The 24121-nt window shown below is 36.9% G+C and overlaps 1 protein-coding gene across 1 annotated transcript in view; it reads left to right on the top strand.

The window, feature by feature from the left end:
• The window catches only part of DNAH9 (dynein axonemal heavy chain 9), a 459447-nt gene that overhangs the window by 129434 nt on the left and 305892 nt on the right, over positions 1-24121 (top strand). The window contains exons 21-26 of the mRNA XM_072645065.1: positions 1056-1186; positions 1453-1579; positions 15226-15378; positions 18773-18898; positions 19736-19975; positions 20459-20619. Coding sequence (XP_072501166.1) covers positions 1056-1186; positions 1453-1579; positions 15226-15378; positions 18773-18898; positions 19736-19975; positions 20459-20619 — 938 coding nt within the window. The remainder of the gene's footprint in view (positions 1-1055; positions 1187-1452; positions 1580-15225; positions 15379-18772; positions 18899-19735; positions 19976-20458; positions 20620-24121) is intronic.

Genomic DNA, 24121 nt, shown 5'->3' with positions numbered 1-24121 from the left:
CTTTATTATAGGGGCATATATTACATTTATGTATATATACATGCATATTTATGTACATATATATTTTATGTATAGTGCACATATATACATAAATATTTTCATATATCCAACAATGATACCTCTACTCAAAGTAAACCTCTTTGGAATTGTTCTTTAGGTTGTTGTCTAGTCATTTTTCACTCATTTCTGACTTTTTGTGACCCCTTTTGGGGTTTTCTTGGAAGGATACTGGAGTGGTTTGCCATTTTTTTCTCCAGTTCATTTTACAGATGAGGAAACTGAGACAAACAGGATTAAGTGACTTATCCAGCATCACACAGCTAGTAAGTGTCCGAGGCTGAATCTGACCTCAGGTCTTCCTGACTTCAGGCTTGGTATTTATCCACTGTGCCATCTAGTTGCCCTGTTCATTAGAAATTTTCTTCAAAGCCTTGTAGGACATTCTTTTGAATGCCCCACTAGTAGCAAATTCTCTCTTTCAGGTGAATATGACAATTTTTTAAAAATCATCAAAACTCATTCAGAACTCAGTGTTGTGAATAAAGTTGGCAACCAAAGTAGTAAATACATTTTTATTTTTTGCTTTTCACATGTGTGGCTCAGAAGTTATTTCTGAAAACTTGACCATAACAACATTGTTTAGAAGTCTTATAGCTTCTGTGTCTAGAACTGTGCAAGGCCATTCAGATGAGTTAATATCTATGCATCTCTCTCAAGAATCTGACCTGAGATATTTATCCTGACATGGCTATACGGTTTAATGATTTAAACATTACATACTTTTAGTAAGGAAAAACTTACATGAACTCTACAGACAACAGGGCCAGACTAATTCCCAGAAATAAATATTATGCTTCTTATAGACATGATTCGATAAGAAATCATTGTAAGTTAGTTGAATTTTTTTAGCAGAGCTGTCTTTCCTTAATGCTAAAGTTCTATGGAAAAGAACAGAAATGTTTTTTGATTCCTGCTAGGGAAATTTTCATACTTTTAAGTAATTCTCTTGGAAAACAAAATAGAAATAAGAATTTTCCCATATTTCTATTTTATAGGATTCTAAATATTTTGAAGGCATTGATATTGATTTTAAAGAGCTAGTTTATGATGCCCAGAAGACCCCAAATGTCGTAGAATCTACCAACAAACCAGGTGTTTATGAACAGTTAGAAGACCTTCAGAATAGGTAAGTTCCTTCTTGCTATCTTTTTTGGACATAAGAAATTGAGGTTTTTTTCAACAGGCTACTTTTGGGCTTTGTTATGACAGATTAATATGTTTATGTATATTTCAATGGATATTTGTGTTGTAGTATTTGTTTTTTTGAACATCTGAGCTAATTTCCTTTCAAGTGTGTGTCAGTGACTGTGTTTGCATGTATATTGCTTTCTGTGTGTATGTAATTGTGTATCTATATTTGTGTTTATGAATATCTAAATTCTGTATCCTCAGGTTGTGTCAGTGTGAGAAAGCCTTGACTGAATATCTAGACACCAAGAGACTGGCCTTCCCCAGGTTTTACTTCCTGTCCTCTTCAGACCTCTTAGATGTACTTTCCAATGGCATGAATCCACAACAAGTAAGCTATTGGGTGTCTTTGATAAAGTGTCAAAGAACCTATGGAGAATGAGTAAGCCATGAGTGGTCATCACTGGAGTTGCCCTTTCTCTCTCACCTTCACTCAATTAAGACACAATCACAGAATCTCATGATCTCCGAGTTAGAAAGAACATAAGAATCAATCTAGCTAGTCCAAAATATATTTATTGAGAATCCTCTTAACATTGTCCCCAACAAGTGGTCCTCTTGCTTCTAATCAAAAGCCTCCAGTAAAAGACATCCTTTTACATCCTGGTAGCCCATTCTACTTTGGGACAACTTGTATTGCTAGAAAAATTTTCAATTAGGTAACTGGAGAACCCTAACCTCTTCCTCTTAGCTGGCCTTTTTCTCTTTCAATATCTTTCCAGAGATGATAATGTTGTCTAGGTATATCAGTATTTTCAGGAACTTCATGGTTCCTAGTATCTTCTCCATGAGCCAGTGAAATACCACACTTATCCCTGAAATTCTTTGTACTCTACCTGGTAGAATCTTATCATGTAGATAAAGTATATTATCTCCTTGTCTTCCGTTGAGATAAGATATGATAATATCTAACATGTAAGTTCAGTATGAACAATCAATGGCTATCCATGAAGTCTTGAAGTTATGAAGTATAGTATTATTGTTTTTTTCTATCCTTTCCAATCCAAGGAATCAAAACAAGAATTCAATAATTTAGCCCTCTCACCATCATGACTTTTACCATCATCTTACCACAATCTCCCACCAGCAGTCTTTTCCCTTTTGTAAAACCTCACTTGCTCCCAACTTAACTTTAAAAAAAAAACTGACATTTAAATTAACATACATTAGCAGCCTCAGCTTTTTCTAGACTGGATGGTCATGAGACAATTCTTATAGCACTATGCTTGAGCTATGTTTTTGTTTTTATCTTTGGTGCCTTGCCTTTACTTCCATTTTCTGGACATGTCTTTATAAATGATAAACTGGATAATGATTCCTTTTGTATGCACATTGGTCTCTTTTGAATTGTTCTATTTGTCTTCTCATTGGAGTAATTTATGCTTGATTTTGATTCTTGATTGTTCCTATTTTTCTTAAGCCAACTTCCTCTGTAAAATATTATTGAGTTTCTGTGCTTTCTTCAGGAATTTTTAAAGATGTTATTTTCAAAGATGTGTGTGTCTGGCTTTCTTCTCACCTTTCATGAAATCCAACATCTCTTGATCCCAAGATTCAGGATATTCCTAATATGCAACTAGTTCTTCATCATTTATAAGTCTTAAATCAAGAATATCAATTCCATATTTTCTGGTCATATAACCAGAATTATGGTAAACTAAACATTTTATCCAGTCCCCATCAATTCTCACAAATGCCCCAAAGGAAAGTGATTGCATCTGAATCCACAGGAAAAGAAAGCAAGATGTTCAACAGAAGTTAGACTTAAGAATTAACAATGACAAGCTCAAATTCTTAAAGCATTCACTGAGTTCTCCATCCCCCACTAGCCTCTGGCATGGAGTAAAATCTGACTCCCTCAGTTGTACTTGGAACGCACTCAGGAATTTCCCTCCTGTCCCCACCACATTGCTATAAACAACAGATATTGGCTCTGTCCATTCAAATGAGGAAGGGAAAGGGAAATGGAGGGTGGATAGGGCTTCTTTTTGTTTAGAGTAGTCTTTAGTTTGGGGAACCCCAAAGCTTAAGAGATTCTGTCCAGAACACTTAATCTGCCTTTCTCCAACTCTCCAAAAAGTGACAGAAACAGATGTAATACAGAGAAGAATGAATGCCAGGGATGGACCTAGGCTGGGAGAGGGAGAGGGGAGGTGAAGAGTAAGGAAGGGTAGTATATATGACTACATCAGGCCTGACAAAAAGGGGACTGAAATTTAGATGGGGCCAGTTCTCTCCCCCAGAGAGAATTTCTGATTCTAGCTACCATGTCATGTCTTACAAGATATTCACTGTCTTGACATGTTACTGTGGCTCTATCTTTTCCTTGCATAATCTACATTGGTCATTAAGTCTTGAGTCCTTAAGGATAACTCTTCTGTAGTTTCTGGTGGCACCCACCATTGCCATCATAATTGAATTTCCACAAATTCTTTTAGACTCAATTTTCTCTACAAACAAATTCTCAAGTGACCAGGCCATTTGTTTATCATTTCTTTGGTCACTTATTTGCTTGGGGGCAAGGGCCAAGTCTGAGGAAAACCAAATTCTCCAGCATGGAAAGAGGTAGAGGAAATATTGCAGTCTGACTCAAGCATGTACCTATCATCAAAGAGGAAGAAATTCGAAAGTAACAAGGGAATATAAAGGAAAAGTATAACTATCAGGAAAAATAAGTAATAAAATGAAGTACCTCATCCCTAGAGATTATTTTATTTTTAAAAAAAAGAGAGGTAAAATTAACCTATTGGGGTAAAAAGCTCCAAACAAACAAAACAAGACAGAGAGAATATTTAAGAGGTTTTTTTAATATATAAGGAGATAAAAATGAAAGTAGAAATTTAAAATGGAGGAGGAATGATCATGGAGGAGCAGGTCATAATTGTCATAAACTAAATATCACAACTTCTCTACAGGTGAATCAGTGGATTTTGTGGGATGATGTTATAGAATTAAAGGATGTGTAATTGGGGAGGAGGATGGAGGAAGGAGGAAGCCAGAAGAGAATGTGTGATGTACCTTAATCAAGTCCACGAGTGAACAACAACCACAAAAATGGAGATGACTTCCTCTCATTAAAAAGAGAGGCTACAGGAGAATGGGAGAGGTGCCAGGAGGGAGGGCTTGAAACAGAAGAGTTAAAGTCAGGGTTGCATCACTAATAAGTGTCTAAGGTTGGATTTGAATTCAGGTCTTCCTGACTCCAGGCTCAGCACTCTATCCTGCACCACCATTTTCTTCATGAATTGACACAAAAGAACAAGAGATAAAAGGGACAGTGGGGCAAGAGCTATACAAGCAATAACAAAAATTGGTTAGAAGAAGGAAGCTGAAATAGTACTTCAAAAGCTTTCTCCATAAGGGCCACAAAAAGATTAATGAATAAAGAAATATATATGCTGTGAATGAAAAATTCAAATTATACAGAAAGGGAAGGGAACTAATGAAGAGAAGGGGCTAAAGAAATTATTCTTAGAAAAATATGTAGAAAAAGAATACCAGATCCCCTTGTCACTTCCTCTTGAAGAATAAATTCATCACGATGGCAAGTAATAAATGTATCATTTGCTCAGCAGAAAGAATCCTAACAGTTGTCCAGATAGTTGAAACCTTATGGTATCTACTTTTATTCAAAGCTGATGAGTTACTTCCCAAACATCTTATTTAATTCTTCTGTCTAAAGCAAGGTTCTTAACCTTTTATCATGAATTTCTTTGTTAGTCTGGTGAAGTCTATGGATCCCTTCTCAGAAAGGATACACAGGTGAATACATATATGCACACACAGATAGATATGATTACAAAGAAACCAAATTTTAGTCAAAATGAAAATGTAAATAGAAGTGAAGCCAAGATGGGGAGTAAAAGTTGGGATTCTCCTGACCCCTTCTTCAAACCCCTCCAAATACCTTTGAAAATGACTCTAAACAAATTCCAGAGCAGCAGAACCCACAAAAAGATGGAGTGAAACATATTTTCAGCCCAAGACAAGTTGGAAAGTCAGCTAGAAAGATCTCTTGCACCAGGATAAGAAAGGATCACAATCTAGCATGAAGAGGGGTGGGAGGAATGAGTAAACCTTACTCTCATCACAATTGCCTCAAAGAGGAAATCACATACACACTCAGCTGGGTGTAGGAATCTATCTTATTCCACAGCAAAGTAGGAGAGGAACAGGCTGGGGCAGGGATGTGATAAAAGGGATAGCAGATTGGAGAGAGGGAAGTCAGAAGAAAAAATTTTTGAGGAGGGACAGGGTTAAAGGAGTGAAAATATAGAATAAACGAGGGAAATAGAATGGAAGGAAATAAAGTTCGCAACAATAACGGTAGAAATAATTTTGAAGCAAGTTTCTCTGATAAAGATCTCATTTCTCATACATATAGAGAACTGAGTCAAATTTATAAAAATAAGAACCATTCCCCATTTAATAAATTATCAAAAGATATGATCGATTTTCAAATAATCAAAGCTATCTATAATCATATGAAAAAATACTATCTGCCTCACTATTGATTAGAGAAATGCAAATACCTATTAGATTGGATAATAAGACAGAAAAGGAAAATGACAAATGTTGGAGGGATTGTGGGAGAAATAGGACATTAATCCACTGTTGATAGAATTGTGAACTGATTCAACCATGCTGTAGAGCAGTTTGGAACTATGCTCAAAGGGCTACAAAACTATGCATGCCCTTTGACCTAGGAATACCACTACTAGGTTCATATCCCCAAAGAGATAAAAAACAAAAAGGAAAAGGATTTACATGTACAAAAATATTTATAGCAGCTTTTTTTTCTGAAGGCAAAGAGTTAGAAATCAAGGGGATACCCATCAATTGAGAAATGGCTGAATAAATTGTGCAGTGTGGTTACAATTGAATGCTATTGTACTATAAGAAATGATGGGCAGGATGCTCTCAGAAAAACTGGAAAAACTTGCATGGGCTGATGGAAATGAAATATACCATCTACAAAGTAATAGCAGTACTATAAGATAGTCAGCTGTGAATGACTTAGCTACTCTCAGCAATACAACATTCCAAGACAATTCTGAAGGATTTATGAAAAATGCTTTCCATCCCCAGAGAAAGAACTGATGGTGTCTGAATACAAATTGTAGCATACTTTTTTCTTGATTTTTCTTGAGGTTTTTTTGTCTGTGTTTTCTTTCACAACATGACTATTATGGCTATGTTTTACATGCCTACACATGTATAATCTATATCAATTTCTTGCCTTCTCAATGGCAGGAATAGGGTGAAGGGAGAGAATTTGGAACTCAAAGTTTTGAAAATGAATGTTAATTGTTTTTACATGTAATTGGGGGAACATAAAATTCTGAATAAATTTTTTAAAAAGAAAACTATCTAAATAATAAAAATGTATTTTTCCTACTCAAGTTCTTAGACCTCTCCACCCCCCAAAAAACTATCCACAGATAGGGAATATCTTCCTGCTTTTCAGTATATCCCTGCTACTTCTATGCTCCCACAATTAAAATTGTGATAGAACATAGTGTAATGGAAAGAATACTAGACTAGTTCAGGAAGAACTTGCTTTTAATCCTACTTTTCACAATGATTTGACCATGAGCCAGTGATTTGTGCTCTTTGAGCATAAGATTTTTCATCTAGATAATTAAGATAATATCTGTAGTCCCTACCCCACAATATTATGAGATTTGAATGAGATGATGTAGGTAAAGCACTGTGCAAGCTTTGATATGCTGTAAACATGTCACGGGCATCACAGAAATCTCAAAGAAATCTCTAAAATTGAAAACATAGTTTGGTATTGATGACTTCAGTTCTTTTCATTTGGGGCATATTGAAATATAGTGAGTATCCATATCCTTCTCCCCATTCACATGACCACCACTCTAGTTCAGGCTCTTTCATCTGAAAGAGAGTTGTAGCTTACTGATTGGTCTCCCTCTCTCCAAACTAGCCTCTGAGCAGTTGCTGAAACATCTTCCAAAGCTCATCTAACCCATATCACTCCCCTAAGGCAGATATGTGGTATACTCGATAGAGCTCCTCGAGTCAAGAAGACCTGAATTTAAATCCAACTTCAGACATAGCTGTGTCACCCTAGAATAGTCACATAATTTCTGTCTGTGTCAGTTTCCTCAACTATAAAATGAGGATAATATCATTTACCTCCTACAGCTGTTGTGAGGATCAAATGAGATAATACTTATAGAACACTTAGCATAGCACCTGGCCATAGTTGGCATTAATAAATGCTCCTTTCCTTTTTCCCTTCCTTCTTTCCTTAACAGTGACTCCATATTACTTCTGAGATAAAATACAAAAGTAATTTGCTTGCCCTTAAAAGCTCTTTACAATTTTACTTCAGCCTATCTTTCCAGTCTTATTATATAAGATACATTATATCTTCACATATTGTGCATTCCAGACAAATTATATAATATTATGTTATATAAGATATGTCTTATCTTCACACACACTGCATTGCAGACAAACTGACCTTTCTGTTCCTCATACATGACAATCCACCTTCTGTCTCTGTACTTTTTCAGTGATTCCATGCCTGGAATATGTTCCCTTTCTTTTTCCTCTTAGACTCCCTAGTTTCTTTTAAAACTCAGGGCAAACGCCACCTCTGCCGAACAGCTTTTTCCTTTAAAAAAATATTTTAATTTATTCTGTTAAATATTTCCCAATTGCGTGTAAAAATACTTTTAACATTCACTTTTAAAAATTTTGAGTTCTAAATTTTCTCCTTCTTACCCACGCCTCCTCCATTGATTGAGAAGGCGAGCAATATATCATTCATACATGTGAAGTCACGCAAAATATTTTTCCATATTAGTCTTGTTACAAAAGAAGACACACACACACACATATACCCTAGAAAAATAAAGTTTAAAAAAGTATACTTCAGTCTGCACTCGAGTCTCTCTGGAGATAGCATTTTTTATCATGAGTCCTTTGGAATTGTCTTGCTTCATTGTCTTAATCAGAGTAGCTAAGTCTATTACAGTTGCTCATCCTTACAATGTTATTATGTATAGTGTTCTCCTGGTTCTACTCATTTCATGAAGCTTTTTCTGATTCCCCTAGATGGTATCTAGTGCTACCTCACCCCCTCCACTCATACACCAAATACTTTGTGTTCATTTCATGAAAAGTACTGCTACTTTCCTATAAGGACACTTTATTTAATGAAAGGTTTAGACTGTCTGCCTAGAATGTTTCACTGGGGTGTGTCCACTATGCATGCTATAGCTTCTTGGAGCCACATGTGAAAGTTGGTGGAAAAGTAGACATCAAAGGTGGATGAACAGCCCTAAAAAGAGCTTGGCAATCCCTTACACCAGAGATTCTAGTTCAGAGTGCTGGACTGGAGTCAGGAAGTTATTGTTAATCGTTTCAGTCATGTGGGACTCTTTATGACTCCATTTAGGGTTTTCTCATCCAAGAAACTGGAGTGGTTTGCCATTTCCTTCTCCAGTTCATTTTACAGATGAGAAAACTTAGGCAAACAGGGTTAAGTGACACATGGTCACACAGCTAGTAAGTGTCTGAGACTAGCTTTGAATTCAGGAAGATGATTCTTCCTGACTCCAGGCTTGGTATTCTATCCACTGGGCCACCTACCTACCCCGGAATCACAAAGTCTGGCCTCTGACATTCACTAGCTGTGTGGGCAAGTCACTTAACCTCTCTTTGCCTTAATTCACTGGAAAAGGAAATGGCAAACTACAATGTCTTTGCCAAGACAACCCCATACAGGGTCACAAAGAGATATGACTGAGCAACTGAACAAGCAGTGGGTCAAAGAGGATTAGGAAGAAATAAATGAACATGGGTCTTTTGACTTCCCAGTTCATACAGTTACTGTTCTTGGCCAAAAAGGTCTACTGAATCCATTGGTGAGTTAAGGGGATGTCTACCTGAAGCATGTGGAAACTTCCCCTAGCAGAATGGGCAAATGAGAACAGTTTGTTCCAATGGCCATGAAGATGACTGAAGCTGGTGCTGTGAAGCGCTTAGAGTTTGGTCACCCACTGCATCCTAAGCCATTGTTAGTCATCTTCATTTTTGTCTTGCTCCTGCACTGCAATGACTTTGGAAGAGAGAGTGAGGCTGACATCTTTTGCACAACACTGCTTCCCTTACATCAGCTTACGTGGAAGTCATCACTTTGTGACGTCATTGGTCTTCTAAAAACAAGTACAAACAACAATAATTTAAGGAAAGATGCAGAAAAAGGACTTATGTGTGAGAAACAAAGAGAAGAACACCTTGAGGAGAAGCACAGTTGTGAGATCTTAGTGAAAACAGCTCCTCCCTGAACAAAGTCCTAACAGTGAATTTTTTCCCAGCAGTTAATTTATAAATCACTTTGGAGGTTGAAGGAGGAAGGCTTTGAAGTTCATTTCTAGGAAATTCTCAATCTAAGAATTGCTCAAGAGTGTGGGAAAGTGATATATTGTATTTGTGTCATATCTGGCAGAAGTGTGGATTTCAGGTTTTTCACCATCAGATAGAGGTGGGTCATTACACATGAGGAGGATATGATTTGAGGCAAGAGAGACACTAGAAGGTAGAAGCTGACAAGAGAAACTACTTCCAGAAGCTGAGGTAGAAGCCAGAGGATAAAAGCACAAAAGCTGGTGGAGTAAAAGAGCTGAGAGAAGCACTACTGAACTGGATAGAGACAGACAAGCTTTGCAGTTAATTCATGGAAGTGATCTGTTTGGAAGAAAGCTCTAAACCCTGTGAGCTCACTGGGGAAAACAGAGTCACCTGTTGCTTGATGCGCTGTCCAGGAAAGGTTTTATTTCCTCTTAATGCCTCCTACAGCTTCATAGAGGGAAAGCCCCTTGGAAACTTGCTTACTTTCACCTTTACTGCTTTCTATGACTGGGAAGGGGAAAACTGTTCAAACTCCATAGAGCAGGCATGATTAATTTTTAACATCCCAGGCTTTAAGGGACCTGCTTTTCACTGAAAGAGTATATAACACAGCTTCGGTCCCCACAGAAGGGAGCACACCTACAAGTGGCTTCACAGAATTCATGCCTAAGGTTGCTGTTTGTTAAAAGAGCTTAACATTGCTTCACTGTGAAGGAAAATAGCTTTGTCCATCAAGGGAGCAGGGAGGCTCAAAAGAGTGGTCCCACTAGAAGACAGCATGTTGTGCTGACTATTCTCTACTTTTTATTTTATTTTAGACTCAAGTGCCAGAACACAAATACAGAATAGAGAGAAAAAAACAAAAACAAAAACATACCACAAACTTCAATGTAAATAGAATGTAAGAAAGGGGGAAAAACCATGTCATGTATATAGCAAAATATGAAAGGATTCAAAATATGTAACAATAAATTTGCATTTCAAGTAATCCTGTATGATAAATACTGCATAGTGTTGAGAGCTATCCATCTTTTCTTTGCTTCCTTTTAAATTTTCTTTTGTTCTCTGATGTATACTTTTTTACTTTGTTCTTTTTTCCCCTCCCCCAGAAGGCTACAATTTATTGTGGATATATTTTTCTACAATTACAGATATATGCATATACATAAACATATACATACATGTATGGACATATACTTTCCCAAGCACATTCTACTCCTGATCTCTGTTTTTATGTTTGTGCATGTCTCTTGTTTGCTATCCTTCCTACCTCCTCTACTTTATTTCTACCCACTACCTTACCCTTCTATTACTTGCCTACACCCCTCTAGTATCCCTTCCCTATCCTCCCATTCCCAAAAATCTAAAGACCCTTCTATAGTCCCCTATAACCTATTCCCTCACCCTCTTCTCTAGAGATCCCTCCCTTATCCTCTTATTCCCATTGATCTAAACACCATTCAATATCCCCTTTACCTATTCCCTCACCACCACCCCCAAAGGGTCTTGTCCCCCCTCCCGATTCCCTTACCATTTAATTTCTTCTGAATTTAGAAGACTTTTATACTCTTCTAAATATATATGTATTTTTCCCTCTTAAACCCATTCCTGATACAAGTAGGTTACCAGAACTACCAGCCTTCTTTCCCCATCTAATTCCTCTGTATCTATTCTTCCTCTTGCACCTCATTTGTGTAAAATAATTACTCTTTTTAGCTGCTCCTAAATGGTTTCACTTTTTAAATTCATATCATACTCAGGTTGACCCCAATCTTTTCTATGAGCTCTCCAATTACTAATAAGAATTTTAGGCATATGTTCTACATTTTAGTTATATTAAAAGTAAACCATCTATCCTTATTAAATCCCTTGTAATTGGTCTTTGGTATATTCCTTATATTTTTCTTGGTTTTTGTATGTCAAATACTCTGTTAAGTTCAGTTTTTTAACAGTCTTGAAAGTCTGACAGTTGATCAAATGTCCACTTTTTTCCATTCAGGATTATACTTAGTTTTGCTGGATATGATATTGCTGGCCAGAGCCCCAGTTCTTTTGCTCTTCAATATATAGTATTCCAAGACCTGGGGTCCTTTAATGTCTCTGCTGCTAGGTCTTGTGTAATTCTAATTGTGCCACTATCATGTTTAAATTGTTTTATTCTTTTTGCTTTTAATATTATATCCTTGAGCTGGGAGTTTCAGAATTTGACTATAATATTCCTATGAGTCTTCCTCTTTTAAGTGGTGATTGATGGTTTTTTTTCTATTTCTACTTTTCCCCTTTGTTCTAATGCTTCAGGACAATTTTCTTTAATTATTTCTTCCTTTTATTGAATTAGGACTCTTTTTTTGATCATAGTTTTCAGTTAATTCAATTTTTTTTTGTTTTCTCTTCTTGATCTATTCTCCAGATCTGTTCATTTTCTTACAAGATGTTTCACTTTCTCTTCTATCTTTTCATTATTCATATTTTGTCTAATTATTTCTTGATCTCTTATAATTTCACTGACTTCAGCTTGCCCAATTCTAATTTTCAAGGTGTCATTTTCTTCCTTAAGATTCTGGATCTCCTGCTCTAATTAACTGACTTTCCTTTCATAATCTTCTTGTTTTTCTTAGATTATTCTTTTTTTTTTTTTTTTGGTATTTTCTTCATATCTGTCATTTGATTTTTAAGATCTTTTTAAAGATCTATGAATTCTTTTTGGGCAGGTAACCATTTGGCATTACTCTAGGTAAAGGGGGTTTATCTTGCTTCAATATTCTCGTCTTCTGAAGACGAACCCTGTTCTTCTCTATTCCCATAATAACTTTGTATGGTTGGATTCTTTCTCCTTTGCCTGTCGATTTTTTGTGATAGTAGCTTAATTTTTGTAATCATCCCTAGCCCTGGGGTATGGGGAATGGTACCTCTTACCCCAGAACTTCAATTCTCTCCTCTAACCTGGAACCAAAGCCAAATCTCCAACCTCCTATAAATGCCTACAGCTAGGGGCATCCCACCCCACTGCTTCTGCCCTCACCAGGTGTGTGTTCTTTCCTTCTTCCCCCAATAGCTTTTCACAGCACTGTGGGGACTGGCATTCCTTGTCAACAGAGGTTCCCTCGATTTTCCTGACCCAACTGCCCTCACTAACTTGGGGATAAAAGTTCCTTTGGTTGGGGCCCAAAGCAGCCTCGCAAACAAAATAACTCCAGGGCTTGCTGCTTTTTGCTTAAGTGCCTTGCAACTTGTTTTTAAAACAGAACCTAGCCTGGAGGTGTTTACTCTTCTCCAGGACCAAACCTCTTCCTGAGATTTTTCTTCTAATCTTCTTGAATTGTCCCTGCAAGACCCCTGTTGTGCCCCAACTCTTATTTATTTTTACTCTGCTACACGTGTATACTCATGCACATCTATGTTGTTTTTCCTAATAGAATATAATCTCCTTATGGCAGAAACTACTTCATTTTTGCCTTTGTATCCCTCAGCCAGACTCTGGACCATAGTAGGCTCTTTTTGATTTTCCATAGTAGACTCTTAATAAATACCTTTTGATTGGTTGATTAACCATTAATGGATGACATTGTGTCTGATGGCACCTATGGATCCACATCAGCATTTCTTGGAGCACAAGATGCTGCTTCCTCCAGAGATGATCCAACTCTTATCTCTGTAGGAAGGACTTCATACATGTTATAAGCCTACAAATTTTGGTGGATACTTTCTGACACAGAATTCCCCTCTTCTCCTTTATATTTTATTTCTCCTTAACATCTTATTTCCTTTATATTTTATTTCTTCCTCCTGCCTTTGTTTTCCATTCCATCAAGGAATATTTTATTTTCCTTAATAGACTGAAGAGTAAAAATGAATTCCTCTTAGAGACCAATTTTTGCTTTTTAAATATGTAGGTGTTACATAGTAGTATTGAAAGAAAAATAAACCACAAAAAATAACACACCCCTATTGTGCAACTCATAGCAAAATCCTCCTTGCTATCAAATCCAGTTCAACAGACTTAATAAATGTCTACTATAGCCAGACACTATGCAAGGAGGAGGAGGAAGAGGAGAGGAACGAAGGAAAGAAGGAAGTAAAAAGGGAGGAAGGAAGGAAACTTTCTTCCATCAAAATGCTTACATTCTATTCATGGGGATAATAAAATATACCCAAGTAATATATACCACATAACAAGGTAATCTGAAGAGAGAAAGAGTACAAGGAATTGGGAGTGTCAAGAAAGGTCTTGCATAGACCTTGTGAAGAATACACAGTCGATAAGGCACAGTTGAGAAGGGAGAGCCTTACAGACATAAAGGACTACTTGTGCAAAAGCAAGGAGGTAGAGGCTACAATGTTGTGCTTTGAGAAGCCCAGTTTGGTGTGGAAAATGTGCAAAGGGGAATAACGTACAATAAGACAAAAAAGATAGGTGAAGCTAGACTAAGTAGAGTTTTAAATGCCAGGTCGAGTAATTTGTTTTTTTACTAGAAAGGCAGTATGAATACATTAAAATATTTTTTAGTTGGGAGATAGAATAAAATGCATTTTAGGTCATTTAGCAGCTCGATTAGAGAGGGGAAAGTCTGGAGTCTAGAAGCCCAATTAGGAGACTGTTATAATAGCCCAAGTGAGAGATGATGAAAGTTTGACTTAGGATAGAGACATCATAACTGGAAATAAGACATAAATGTTAGAGAATTTGTAAAGGTAGAATCAATAAGATTTGGTGACTGATTGAATATAGGAGGTTGATGGGGAGGAAAGAACATGATTCCAAAGCAGTAAAGCTTCCTGACAGGAAGGATGATGCTTCTCTTAATACAAATAGAGATGCCTTGTCATTAGACACAAGGTAGTTGTTCAGTGAGATCTACTGACCTTGATTCATCTTGTTGCTACACTCCAGGATCTTCCCTGTCTTACCCTGGATACCAGATTCTTTGTCCTGAGTACTGAGGCTTAATTTACTTGACATAGAAATGCTACAGGACACCAAGTACTCAGACACAAGGGCAGGTGATGAAATCCAGAGATCTAGGGAGAGGTGAAAGATATATTTGGAAATAAAGGTGATATAAAAACAAAAACAAACAATAAACATTAAAAACAATAACAAAAGAACAAACAGACTATCATGATAAGGTCAAACCTGTGAATCGATGGACAGTTGTCCAGAGGTTGTCAGAAAATTGTATACTGAACCTGGAGAAAAGGTCCAAAGCCAGAGTGGAGTTCTATATGGAGCAAAGACAAGAAAATATCTCAGAGTAAAAGAAGCATGAGGTACTGGTGAAAGTCAGTTTATCTCACAAAAGTGAGTTAAGGACCTTTTTTGGCAGTGGCATTCTGGTCTCACATCTCTTAATCTCTCACACCCCTACTAGTCTCCTGCCTCTTGCCCCACATGCCACTGTCTTTCTGTCTTTACCTTTCCACTGTACCAACTAGATTATAACTTTTCAAGGATGAAAACTGTATCTTTTTTTGTCTCTCTGCTGTATACACCACAGTATCTTGCCCAGTGATAGGTTTTCACTGGTATTTTTTAAGCTGATAATTAACCTTGTTGACATGCTTTCAGCTTTTGTATGCCTTCTTTTGTAGGTTCAGCGTCATCTTTCCAAACTGTTTGACAGTATGTCTAGAATGAAATTCCAGATGGACTCCAGCCAAAAACCAACCAAGAAAAGTCTTGGCATGTATAGTAAAGAGGAGGAGTATGTGAATTTCAGTGAGCCTTGTGACTGTAATGGCCAGGTAAAGTGGAGAAGCACTTACTTTCCCTCACATCCTCCTCTCCCCCCCCCACTTTGTAGATGTCCTAAAAAAAGTGCTAAGGTCTAAGATGATTAGTATTAACCTAAAGAGCTGGACATTTATGAGTAGGACAGAACTGTTATCTACTTTCCCTTCAACTACTGTGTGAAAAATTTTTTAAAAGGTTATATCTTTCCTATAAATTTTCACCACCACTTTAATGCTGGATGTTATTCACAAATTCACATCTCTTTCTGCTCCAAAGACTTATTCACATGCAAAAAGGAGCAAACAAATCATACAACTCAAATCAGTGAGATAGGAATGTACAAATTATCAGTGATCAGTAGTACCGTATTTCACCGCATAATCATCACCACTGCATAATCATCGCATGCAACCTTTTTCAGTTCAAAAATTGGTTTATAACCTTTCATGGCATAATTGTTGCATGTCATAATTGTGTTCATCACCACTTAAAAGGTAAACAGAGCAAGATTTTCATGAGTGGCTTATGGATATGCGCTTATCTTACATATTGCAAGCAGAAACCTAGCATTCTCAGTACATGCAAATTGTCAGTATTCAATTTTAATGTATATTCAGAATATTCCAATGCATCCTAATCTTGCACCAAGGACAGTTTAGTAATAAATGGTTTTTAACTAATACCAGTACAATTTTTAAGCTTCACATAATGGTCTTACCCCACTTTTTTGCAAAAAAAATTGGCATAAAATCTATTATGATTGTGCAGTGCAATATGATATTAGGACAGACCACTTTGGATTTTCTGTCCCAGAAGAAACTCCAAAAAATAATATCAAACATTTATATAGCATTTACTATGTGCCAGACATCTCATTTGATCCTCATAGCAACCTGCAAGTCTGATTCTCTATCCACTGTATTATCTCATCCTAGGATACCCTCATCTATAGCAAATATTCTTCTTCCCTCAGAAAAAAAAATCCCTCCTCCTGAAGTACCATCAAGTTCACAAGATTTTTGATACCTATTATTTAATTCTTCTTCATGAAACCATATATCACATTGGACAAATACTTGGTTTTTTCCATATTTAGACTTGATTTTAGATCATAATTTTAATAAAATTTAAATTGAACTAAATTATTTATTTTTGCTTAATTAATTTAATTAAAACTTTTACTAAAGTTGAAATTTAGTAAAATTTAAATCAGAAGAGTTCCCAGACACTGGAATGTATTTATCTCCATCTCTTGGATAAATTCTTTCACTATTGAAGACATGTGGTATGGTACAAGGTGCTGTTACATTATTACATGTCTAGATAGGAATTTCTACAATTTGAGAATAATTCTGATTCTTAGTGGATGAAGATATCTATCAAAATTCATCATTCCCTTAATGAGGACAAGACATCTGTCCCCACTAAAAGCACAAATTCTCCGACATATTTTTGGGGATAGATATATTGCAACCTAATGAGATACTCAGATCTTAAAAGTTCATCTGGCGTTCTTCTGACTGGTTTTGGTGTAACTGTGAATGAAACTTTAGTTTCATCAGTAAAAATTATCTTTTTCCTGGTGCTGTCACTGTTCATCCAACTTCAAGAAATCTATGTTACACTGTAGATGAATCAATAACAACTCCTCCTGGGACCTTTCAGTTTCCTCTAAAGTTCTTTGCTTATTTTCTGAAGACTTATGCTCTATCAGAGAAATGATATATCAGTTGTTTTATTTTGAACCATACTTTCCTTTCTTCTTTAGTGTGGACTTCACTGTGGACTTATATGATCCTTGAAACACTTGACCAGCAGCCACAGACAGTTGCTGTAATATCTAGATCTTTGAAGTATGATCTTTAAGTGGTACAAATCTGCATGTTTCTGAGATGAATAAAAAACCTGAGAGACAGAGTTTCTGGGCAATTAATAATCAATTTAATAATTAAGCTAGTTGATAATCACCAAAGACAAAATCATGGAGATCACCAAATGCTTAAATACCTTTGGCAAAGGGGATATCCCTGACAGGTGAAAGTCAATCCTGATTGTTGAACAATTAATGAGGGGTGGACTTTCAAATGAGGAGGTGGACTGAAAGCTTTTAGTTCCTTCTGCTGAGAACTTGACTTGACCGTGAGACTCAGCCACCTTCAGCAATCTGGACAATGGACAAATCCCTATCCAGATCGCTCTGGTTGGTTTTCTCCTTCATGAGCTGGGTTACCCTAAACTTCAATGGATGGGAGGGAACAAGGACATGGGCTTGATGTTTTGGTGAAGGAATTCACCTGGATTAGATTCTGTTTACTCTCTAAACAGAAATAAGGTCTCTTAGGTGCCTGGGATCCCCTCTGAGATGGAGGAGCAAGTTCTCAGAAAATCAGATCCCTCTTAAACTGACTGACTTACAGGGACTGGTCCCTGAATGAGGAAATAGAGAGAAAAAAACCGTAATACTAATTTAGTCATTGGTTGTTAATGTAATTGAAAATAATAATTTCTCTCACTTTCTTGGAGTAATTTCCATTCTTGAAAACCACAGAATTAAAAAACACAACCAAAAGATTAAATAAAACATACGTTCATGATACAAAACCTAGGGCTCACTTGACTAAAGTTGGGAACAAAAACATTCAGTTTGGTTCCATCTGATTGAGGTCAGAGTTCTGAATCAACCTAGAGTCAAAAGAAGCACAAAATTGTAACTCCCTTGTAACTTTCCAAACCAAAATATCCTCCCTGGCTACCATTCTCCTATGAATATGACAACAGAGACTATATTTGATTTTATTTTGCAACCCCAATACTTAGCCCAGTGCCCAGCACATAGCAATTCCTTAATAAATATATTTTAATTCATTCTCAGCAAACTACCATAAGTTCCTCCCTTCTAACTTTTCTATCCCATAATTATTTCAAATTCAAAGACATATACACCCTTTAGTTCCCTTCAACAATTTTCTATCCCATATACTAAATGCTCAATACAGTTGAAAGCTTTAAGTTACTTTGGGAGGTGTGAAAGAGGACACATTTTATTGATGTGTGACTTTACCCACTTTGAGCCATAGCCATAAATAACTCAACTACTTTGGGTCTAATTTCCTTCATAGAAAATAAAGGCATTGAAGTAGATTATCTCCAAGGTCCTTTCTAAATCTTAAATTTCTAATACTGTGATTTCCAGGTCCAGCTTCAATATAGCCACTTTCCTAAATTTCCTAATTTGGGTTCATACCCCAAAGATAGATTAAAGCTGAACTGGATCCCCTTTTATTTTCTTAAGTTGAAAATACATCCTAGTAAATTCTCTTCTTACAAACTGCTCATCCCCCTGTTATATCATGATAATCACAACCACCTAAGTGTTTAGAAGCTTGAATTCTTGAATTCTTTTAGGTCGAAATCTGGTTGAATCGTGTGCTGGATCACATGAGGGCCACTGTGAGATATGAAATGACAGAAGGTGTCACTGCCTATGAAGAGAAACCTAGGGAACAGTGGCTCTTTGATTACCCTGCTCAGGTATTTATTTTCCTTAAAAGGGCTTTTCTGTACCTGGAAATTTTCTCCACCTCTTTCTCTTGTTGTAGCTTCAAAAGTGGGTTTAGTCCTCAAGCAGCAGAACTACCTCATTTTACCCCCTTCTGATGGCATTTCCCAGTGTCTTCTAGAGCTAGTTGTTCTGATTTTCCATACTCTAGGATTAGCTTTGCTTTCTAGCTTTGGCTCTCATAGCAGGTGACCCTGCTTTAATAAAATATATAAAATTCATTGTACAAAAATATTAATCAACAAGACAGATAAATTGATAGTGACTATTTGTATTACAAAAGTATTTTGCATGGCAAAAGAGTCACCTCAGTCTTCAAAAATAAATTTAACCAATTGTCTTCAAAATAAAATTTAATTTTCAAAAGTAGAATTTACATGCAACTTTTAAGAAATGTAATTATTGCATAAAGTATTATGTTAGTATTCAATAAGTTCTTTAAATTAAATTCAATAAATGCTAAAAGAAAAAAAATGTGGCCTATTGAAATGTGCCACCCAGTAGAATTTAACTATGTAACTATATAATATTCCAAGAAAGCAGCTGACCTTAAGATCAGTGAAACAGTTTTTGAAATTCACTAACTAGATAAAGCATGTCTATGTCACCTCACCTTGGCTTCCCAGGAGCCAAGACTTTTTTCGTGCTTCTTATTTAAGTAGTCTAGTTCACCAAGTGTTCAATATTAACTCAAATTAAATAGGCAAGAGAAGGATTTGTAACACCATAGGTCTTTGATATTTGATAGAGAGTTTATCTAAGGATTTAGACATTTAATCAGCTCACCCAAATGATTCTTTACCCCACAGGTGGCCTTAACCTGCACCCAGATTTGGTGGACCACTGAGGTGGGCATTGCCTTTGCCAGGCTGGAGGAAGGGTATGAAAATGCCATGAAGGAGTATCATAAAAAGCAAGTTACTCAACTTAACACCCTGATCACCATGCTAATTGGCCAGCTCTCCAAGGGTGACCGACAAAAAATCATGACCATCTGTACTATTGATGTACATGCCCGGGATGTAGTGGCCAAGATGATCTCTCAGAAGGTTGGCTTCAGGCACCTTGGGCACCTGGGCATGTGGGAGCTGTGCCTACTTTGTCCAAATGAAGTTTAGGGTTCTAGAGAGATATAAACCTAGAAAACATAGGTAACCTAAGTCTGTACATAGTCAGAACAAAAGGGGAAGGGCTAGAGAATAGTAATATGAATACAGTCCCCTCTTGAAAACTCCCTTACTAAATGATGTATTAAAATTACTATACTGTATCCTGTATTTTCCCCTGCCAAAGGCAATTGTTTGCTGATGCTTTTACATACTGAAAACAACTGTTTGTTAAGCCTGGGTCAAAAGATGATATTTTAGACCCTAGAACTAGGTTACTTTGTAATGTTGGGCAAGGCAGTTCACATCACTGAGTCTTGTTTTCCTCACCTGTCAAATGAGTCCTGCATGCTGTGTGCCCAAAGTGCTAATAGATGTCCGATTAAAACCATAAACCTCTATTATTTTCTCCGTTGCTTTCTGTAGATAGAGAGCACCCAGGCTTTTCTCTGGCTGTCCCAGCTGCGCCATCGGTGGGATGATGAGAAGAAACATTGCTTTGCCAATATTTGTGATGCTGAATTCCTGTATTCCTATGAGTACCTGGGTAACACACCCCGCCTGGTTATTACCCCTCTGACAGACCGGTGAGTGCTAGATTCCTCTGTTCTCTCACAAACAGAAATTGTGAGCCTGTCTTGACTGAGGAAGAATATATAGAACTACCAAATAATTTGCTCCATAAATCTTACATCACATCTGTGCAAATATGTTGTAGGAACTGGGGATGTATAGTCTAGGAAAGACAAGATTTAGGTGGAGATGTAATGACTGTTAAAGTAATTGAAATGCTGTCTTGTGGAAGGACTAGATTTGTTCTATTTGTCCCAAGAGGGTGGAAAAAGGAGTAATGGATAGAAAAAAGTAAATTTGAAATTGACATCAGGGAAATCTTCTTAATGATAGAGTTGTCCAAAGTGGAAAAGGATATCTCGGGAAATTTTTCCTTCACTGAATCTCTTTAGGCAGAGGCTGGAAAATCATTTGTCAGATATATTTTAATAGAATTTCTTTTTTGTATATGAATTGGAAGTGATGGCTACTGAGTTCTTCTTTCAACTATGAAATTCTGTGATCCTGTGACCACAGTTGGCATGACAGAAAATCATCTCCCTCTCTCTATTCTCTTTTGTCTTCAATCCATCCTTTACATGGCTACCAAAGTGATTTTCCCATAGCACATCTGATAATTTAGTTCCCCAGCTCAGTAAAATCCATCGATTCCCTGTACTCACTAAAATCAAGTACAAGCTCTTCTGTTTGGTATTTCAAGCACTTCAAAATTTGGTTCCAAAATCCCTTTCTAGCCATATTATAAATTGTTCCCATCTTGCAAACTTCAGTTCAGTTAAACCATCCTTCTTTCTATACCTCACACAACTAAAGCCCTAACTCCCTTCTCTATAACTTTAACAGTCCTTCATGCCTGAACATATTGCTTCCTTACCTGTCTCTTAGAATCTTTTTATTCCTTCAGAGCTCAGTTCAAACTCTACTTTGTACATGAAGCCTTTCCTGATTCTCCTGCCTTCTAGTAATTTTTTCCCACCAATTACTTTGCTTTTGTTTTTTTTTTTTAATATTTTGCATATTCTTGTGTAGCTCTTTTAAATCCTAAGGATCCTTATCCCAATTCCAGATCTCACACAGTTAGTCCCTGAGCAAGTCTGCTTCAGGGTTCTGGGGTATTCCTGAAGAGTTAGGGTATCAATAAATAAATAAATAATGAATAGGGCAGCTGGGTGGCACAGTAAATAGAGTGCCAGACCTGGAGTCAGGAAGACTTGCATTCAAATCTGACCTCAGACACTTACTGGCATTGTGACCCTGGGCAAGTTACTTAACCCTGTTTGCCACAGTGCTTCATCTGTAAAATGAGTTAGAAAAGGAAATAGCAAACCAGTCTAATATCTTTGCCAAAAAAACCCCAAAGAGGGCCGTGATGAGTTGGTCACAACTGAAACGAATGAAAAACAAAAAAAAATGACAGGCACTCTGCTAAGTAGTAGGGATACAAAAAGAGGCAAAAGACCACCCTGACCTCAAGGAGCCTATGATCTAATGGAGGAGATAACATCAATAGGAAATCAAGAAAGTCAATAGTTGGAACAAAGGAGGGGGAGCATTCTCCCTGCACATGGGGGGCAGCCAGAGAAAATTCCCAGAGTTGAGAAATGGAGTATCTTGTTTATGGAACTGTCAGAAGGCCAATATCACTGCATTGAAAGTACTTATTGGGAAATGAGGTGAAAGAAAATTGTCCTCTAAAGCATTCATTCAAGGCCTCAATCTAATGTGTTCTCCCCAATGGTAATCACCAGTGATTATCACCCCATTTTTTTAACTAATTAACATCAATGAGCTTCTACAGAGGGACATATGTTACTAATATATAGATAGATATAGGTATCTATCTGTCTATATAGATAGATATGTATACAGCAAGAAGAGAAATCACAAAACATTTCTCCCTGAATGAGCAGGGTGGGGCGTGGGGGGGAAGGGGGATTGCAGAAAATGGAGGAGAAAGGAAGGGAATGTCATATTACCTCAGTCTCTGGGAAGAGAGTTCACTTAAAGCAAGAGCTGCAAAGGACTTGCTCTACTAAGCTACTTCCATATATGGAATTAGCCACAAGGGGAGTTCTGGTTTCATTACTCCTGAACTAGGACAAGCAGGTCAATCTTTGGATTTACTGCCTCCTCCTTCATGTTTATGGACTTTCTGTTCTGCCAGCATTTTGAAGTTCACAAATTTATAGACCATCTCTAGTACTTCTCTAATTAAAATAAAAAGCATGAAGAGAAAAAGAACTGAAGCCCAATTTCATGGCCAGCATGGTCCCAGAAGGGAGATTAAAGGCCCACCCAGAGTCCTAGAACAATTTATATTCCCTCGGTCACAGCTAGGCAGAAAACAAGCTTTGCCTTGGTCATTTTGCACCTTTGTAAGCATTCTCCAATCCAGAAACAATCAGAATACCTACTCATCATGTTCTGAGTTAGAGAGTAGTCTCCTTCCTTTCTAGAAGTTCGTCTGTCTCTTCTACATACTGGAAGCAAGCAGAGCATACTGCACAGGCTCTGAGGATGGACCTCTCCCTCTTACATGTATGTGTGTATACGTTGTATCCCTCAATGGAATGCAAGCTCCATTAGGGCAAGAATTGCTTCATAATTATCTTCATATCCTTTCCAGTTAGTTCTATTTCCTTTTCTGAGTTTAGGTTATTTAAAATTTCTATTTGGTCTTCTGACAGTTTAGGTATTTTATATTTTTGAAGGTATTCCTCTTTTCTTTTCTGTTCTCAGTATTTTTTAACATATAGCTGTGCATAATGTGATCTGATTATTCTTTTTGTCACTTCTGGTTTTGCAGTTCCTGCATAGCACAAAATTATTTTATTACTCCAGTTTCCTTTTCCTTATATTTAAAGGTCTTTCTCTTGGTTACTTACAGAATTTATTGTTTATCAATCATATTATTAAATTTAATCACTATGTACCTAGAGGGTTGAACAGTTTTTTGTTTTGTTTTTGTTTCTCTGGAGGTGATCAGTAGATTCTTCCATTGTCATTCATTTTCCTTTTCTTGCAGTATTCATTAACAGATTCTGGAGTCTTTTACCTAATATGTAGAACATACTCCTTCCTGTTACTAATCTATTTCCTACAGTTTATCTGGTTAAGATATTTAATTGAGTTTTCCTTGTTAATTTCAATCTTATTTTTTACTCTTTTATTGTTCACTTTCTCACTCTTTCTCCTTTGGGTGAGTTTCCCCTGAGGGATAGACCTCAAAGTTGTCTTAATATCATCCCATGCTGGGCAGTTGCTGATTTACTGGCCTCAATCTCTGCCTCAAGTGATTTCCATGGAGATAGATTTGCCTCCATCTGAATACTAGCCTTCTTTTCTCAGGTTTTGTGAAGTGCCACACACATATATCCTACCCGATTTCCTGCTGTTCCTTACGTCTTAGGTTGACTGTTGTGGCATTAACACAGATACACTGTTATTTCCATGGTACCAGGAGCATGGGAGTGAAAAGGAAGGTGTAAAGTTTTGTTCTGTTGTAAACTCATGAGT

Source organism: Notamacropus eugenii, chromosome 2, assembly GCF_028372415.1.
Source record: "Notamacropus eugenii isolate mMacEug1 chromosome 2, mMacEug1.pri_v2, whole genome shotgun sequence".
In the NCBI taxonomy this organism is placed as follows: Eukaryota; Metazoa; Chordata; class Mammalia; order Diprotodontia; family Macropodidae; genus Notamacropus; species Notamacropus eugenii.
Note: the sequence above shows the minus strand (reverse complement) of the source record. Positions and strands in the feature narration are given on the sequence as shown.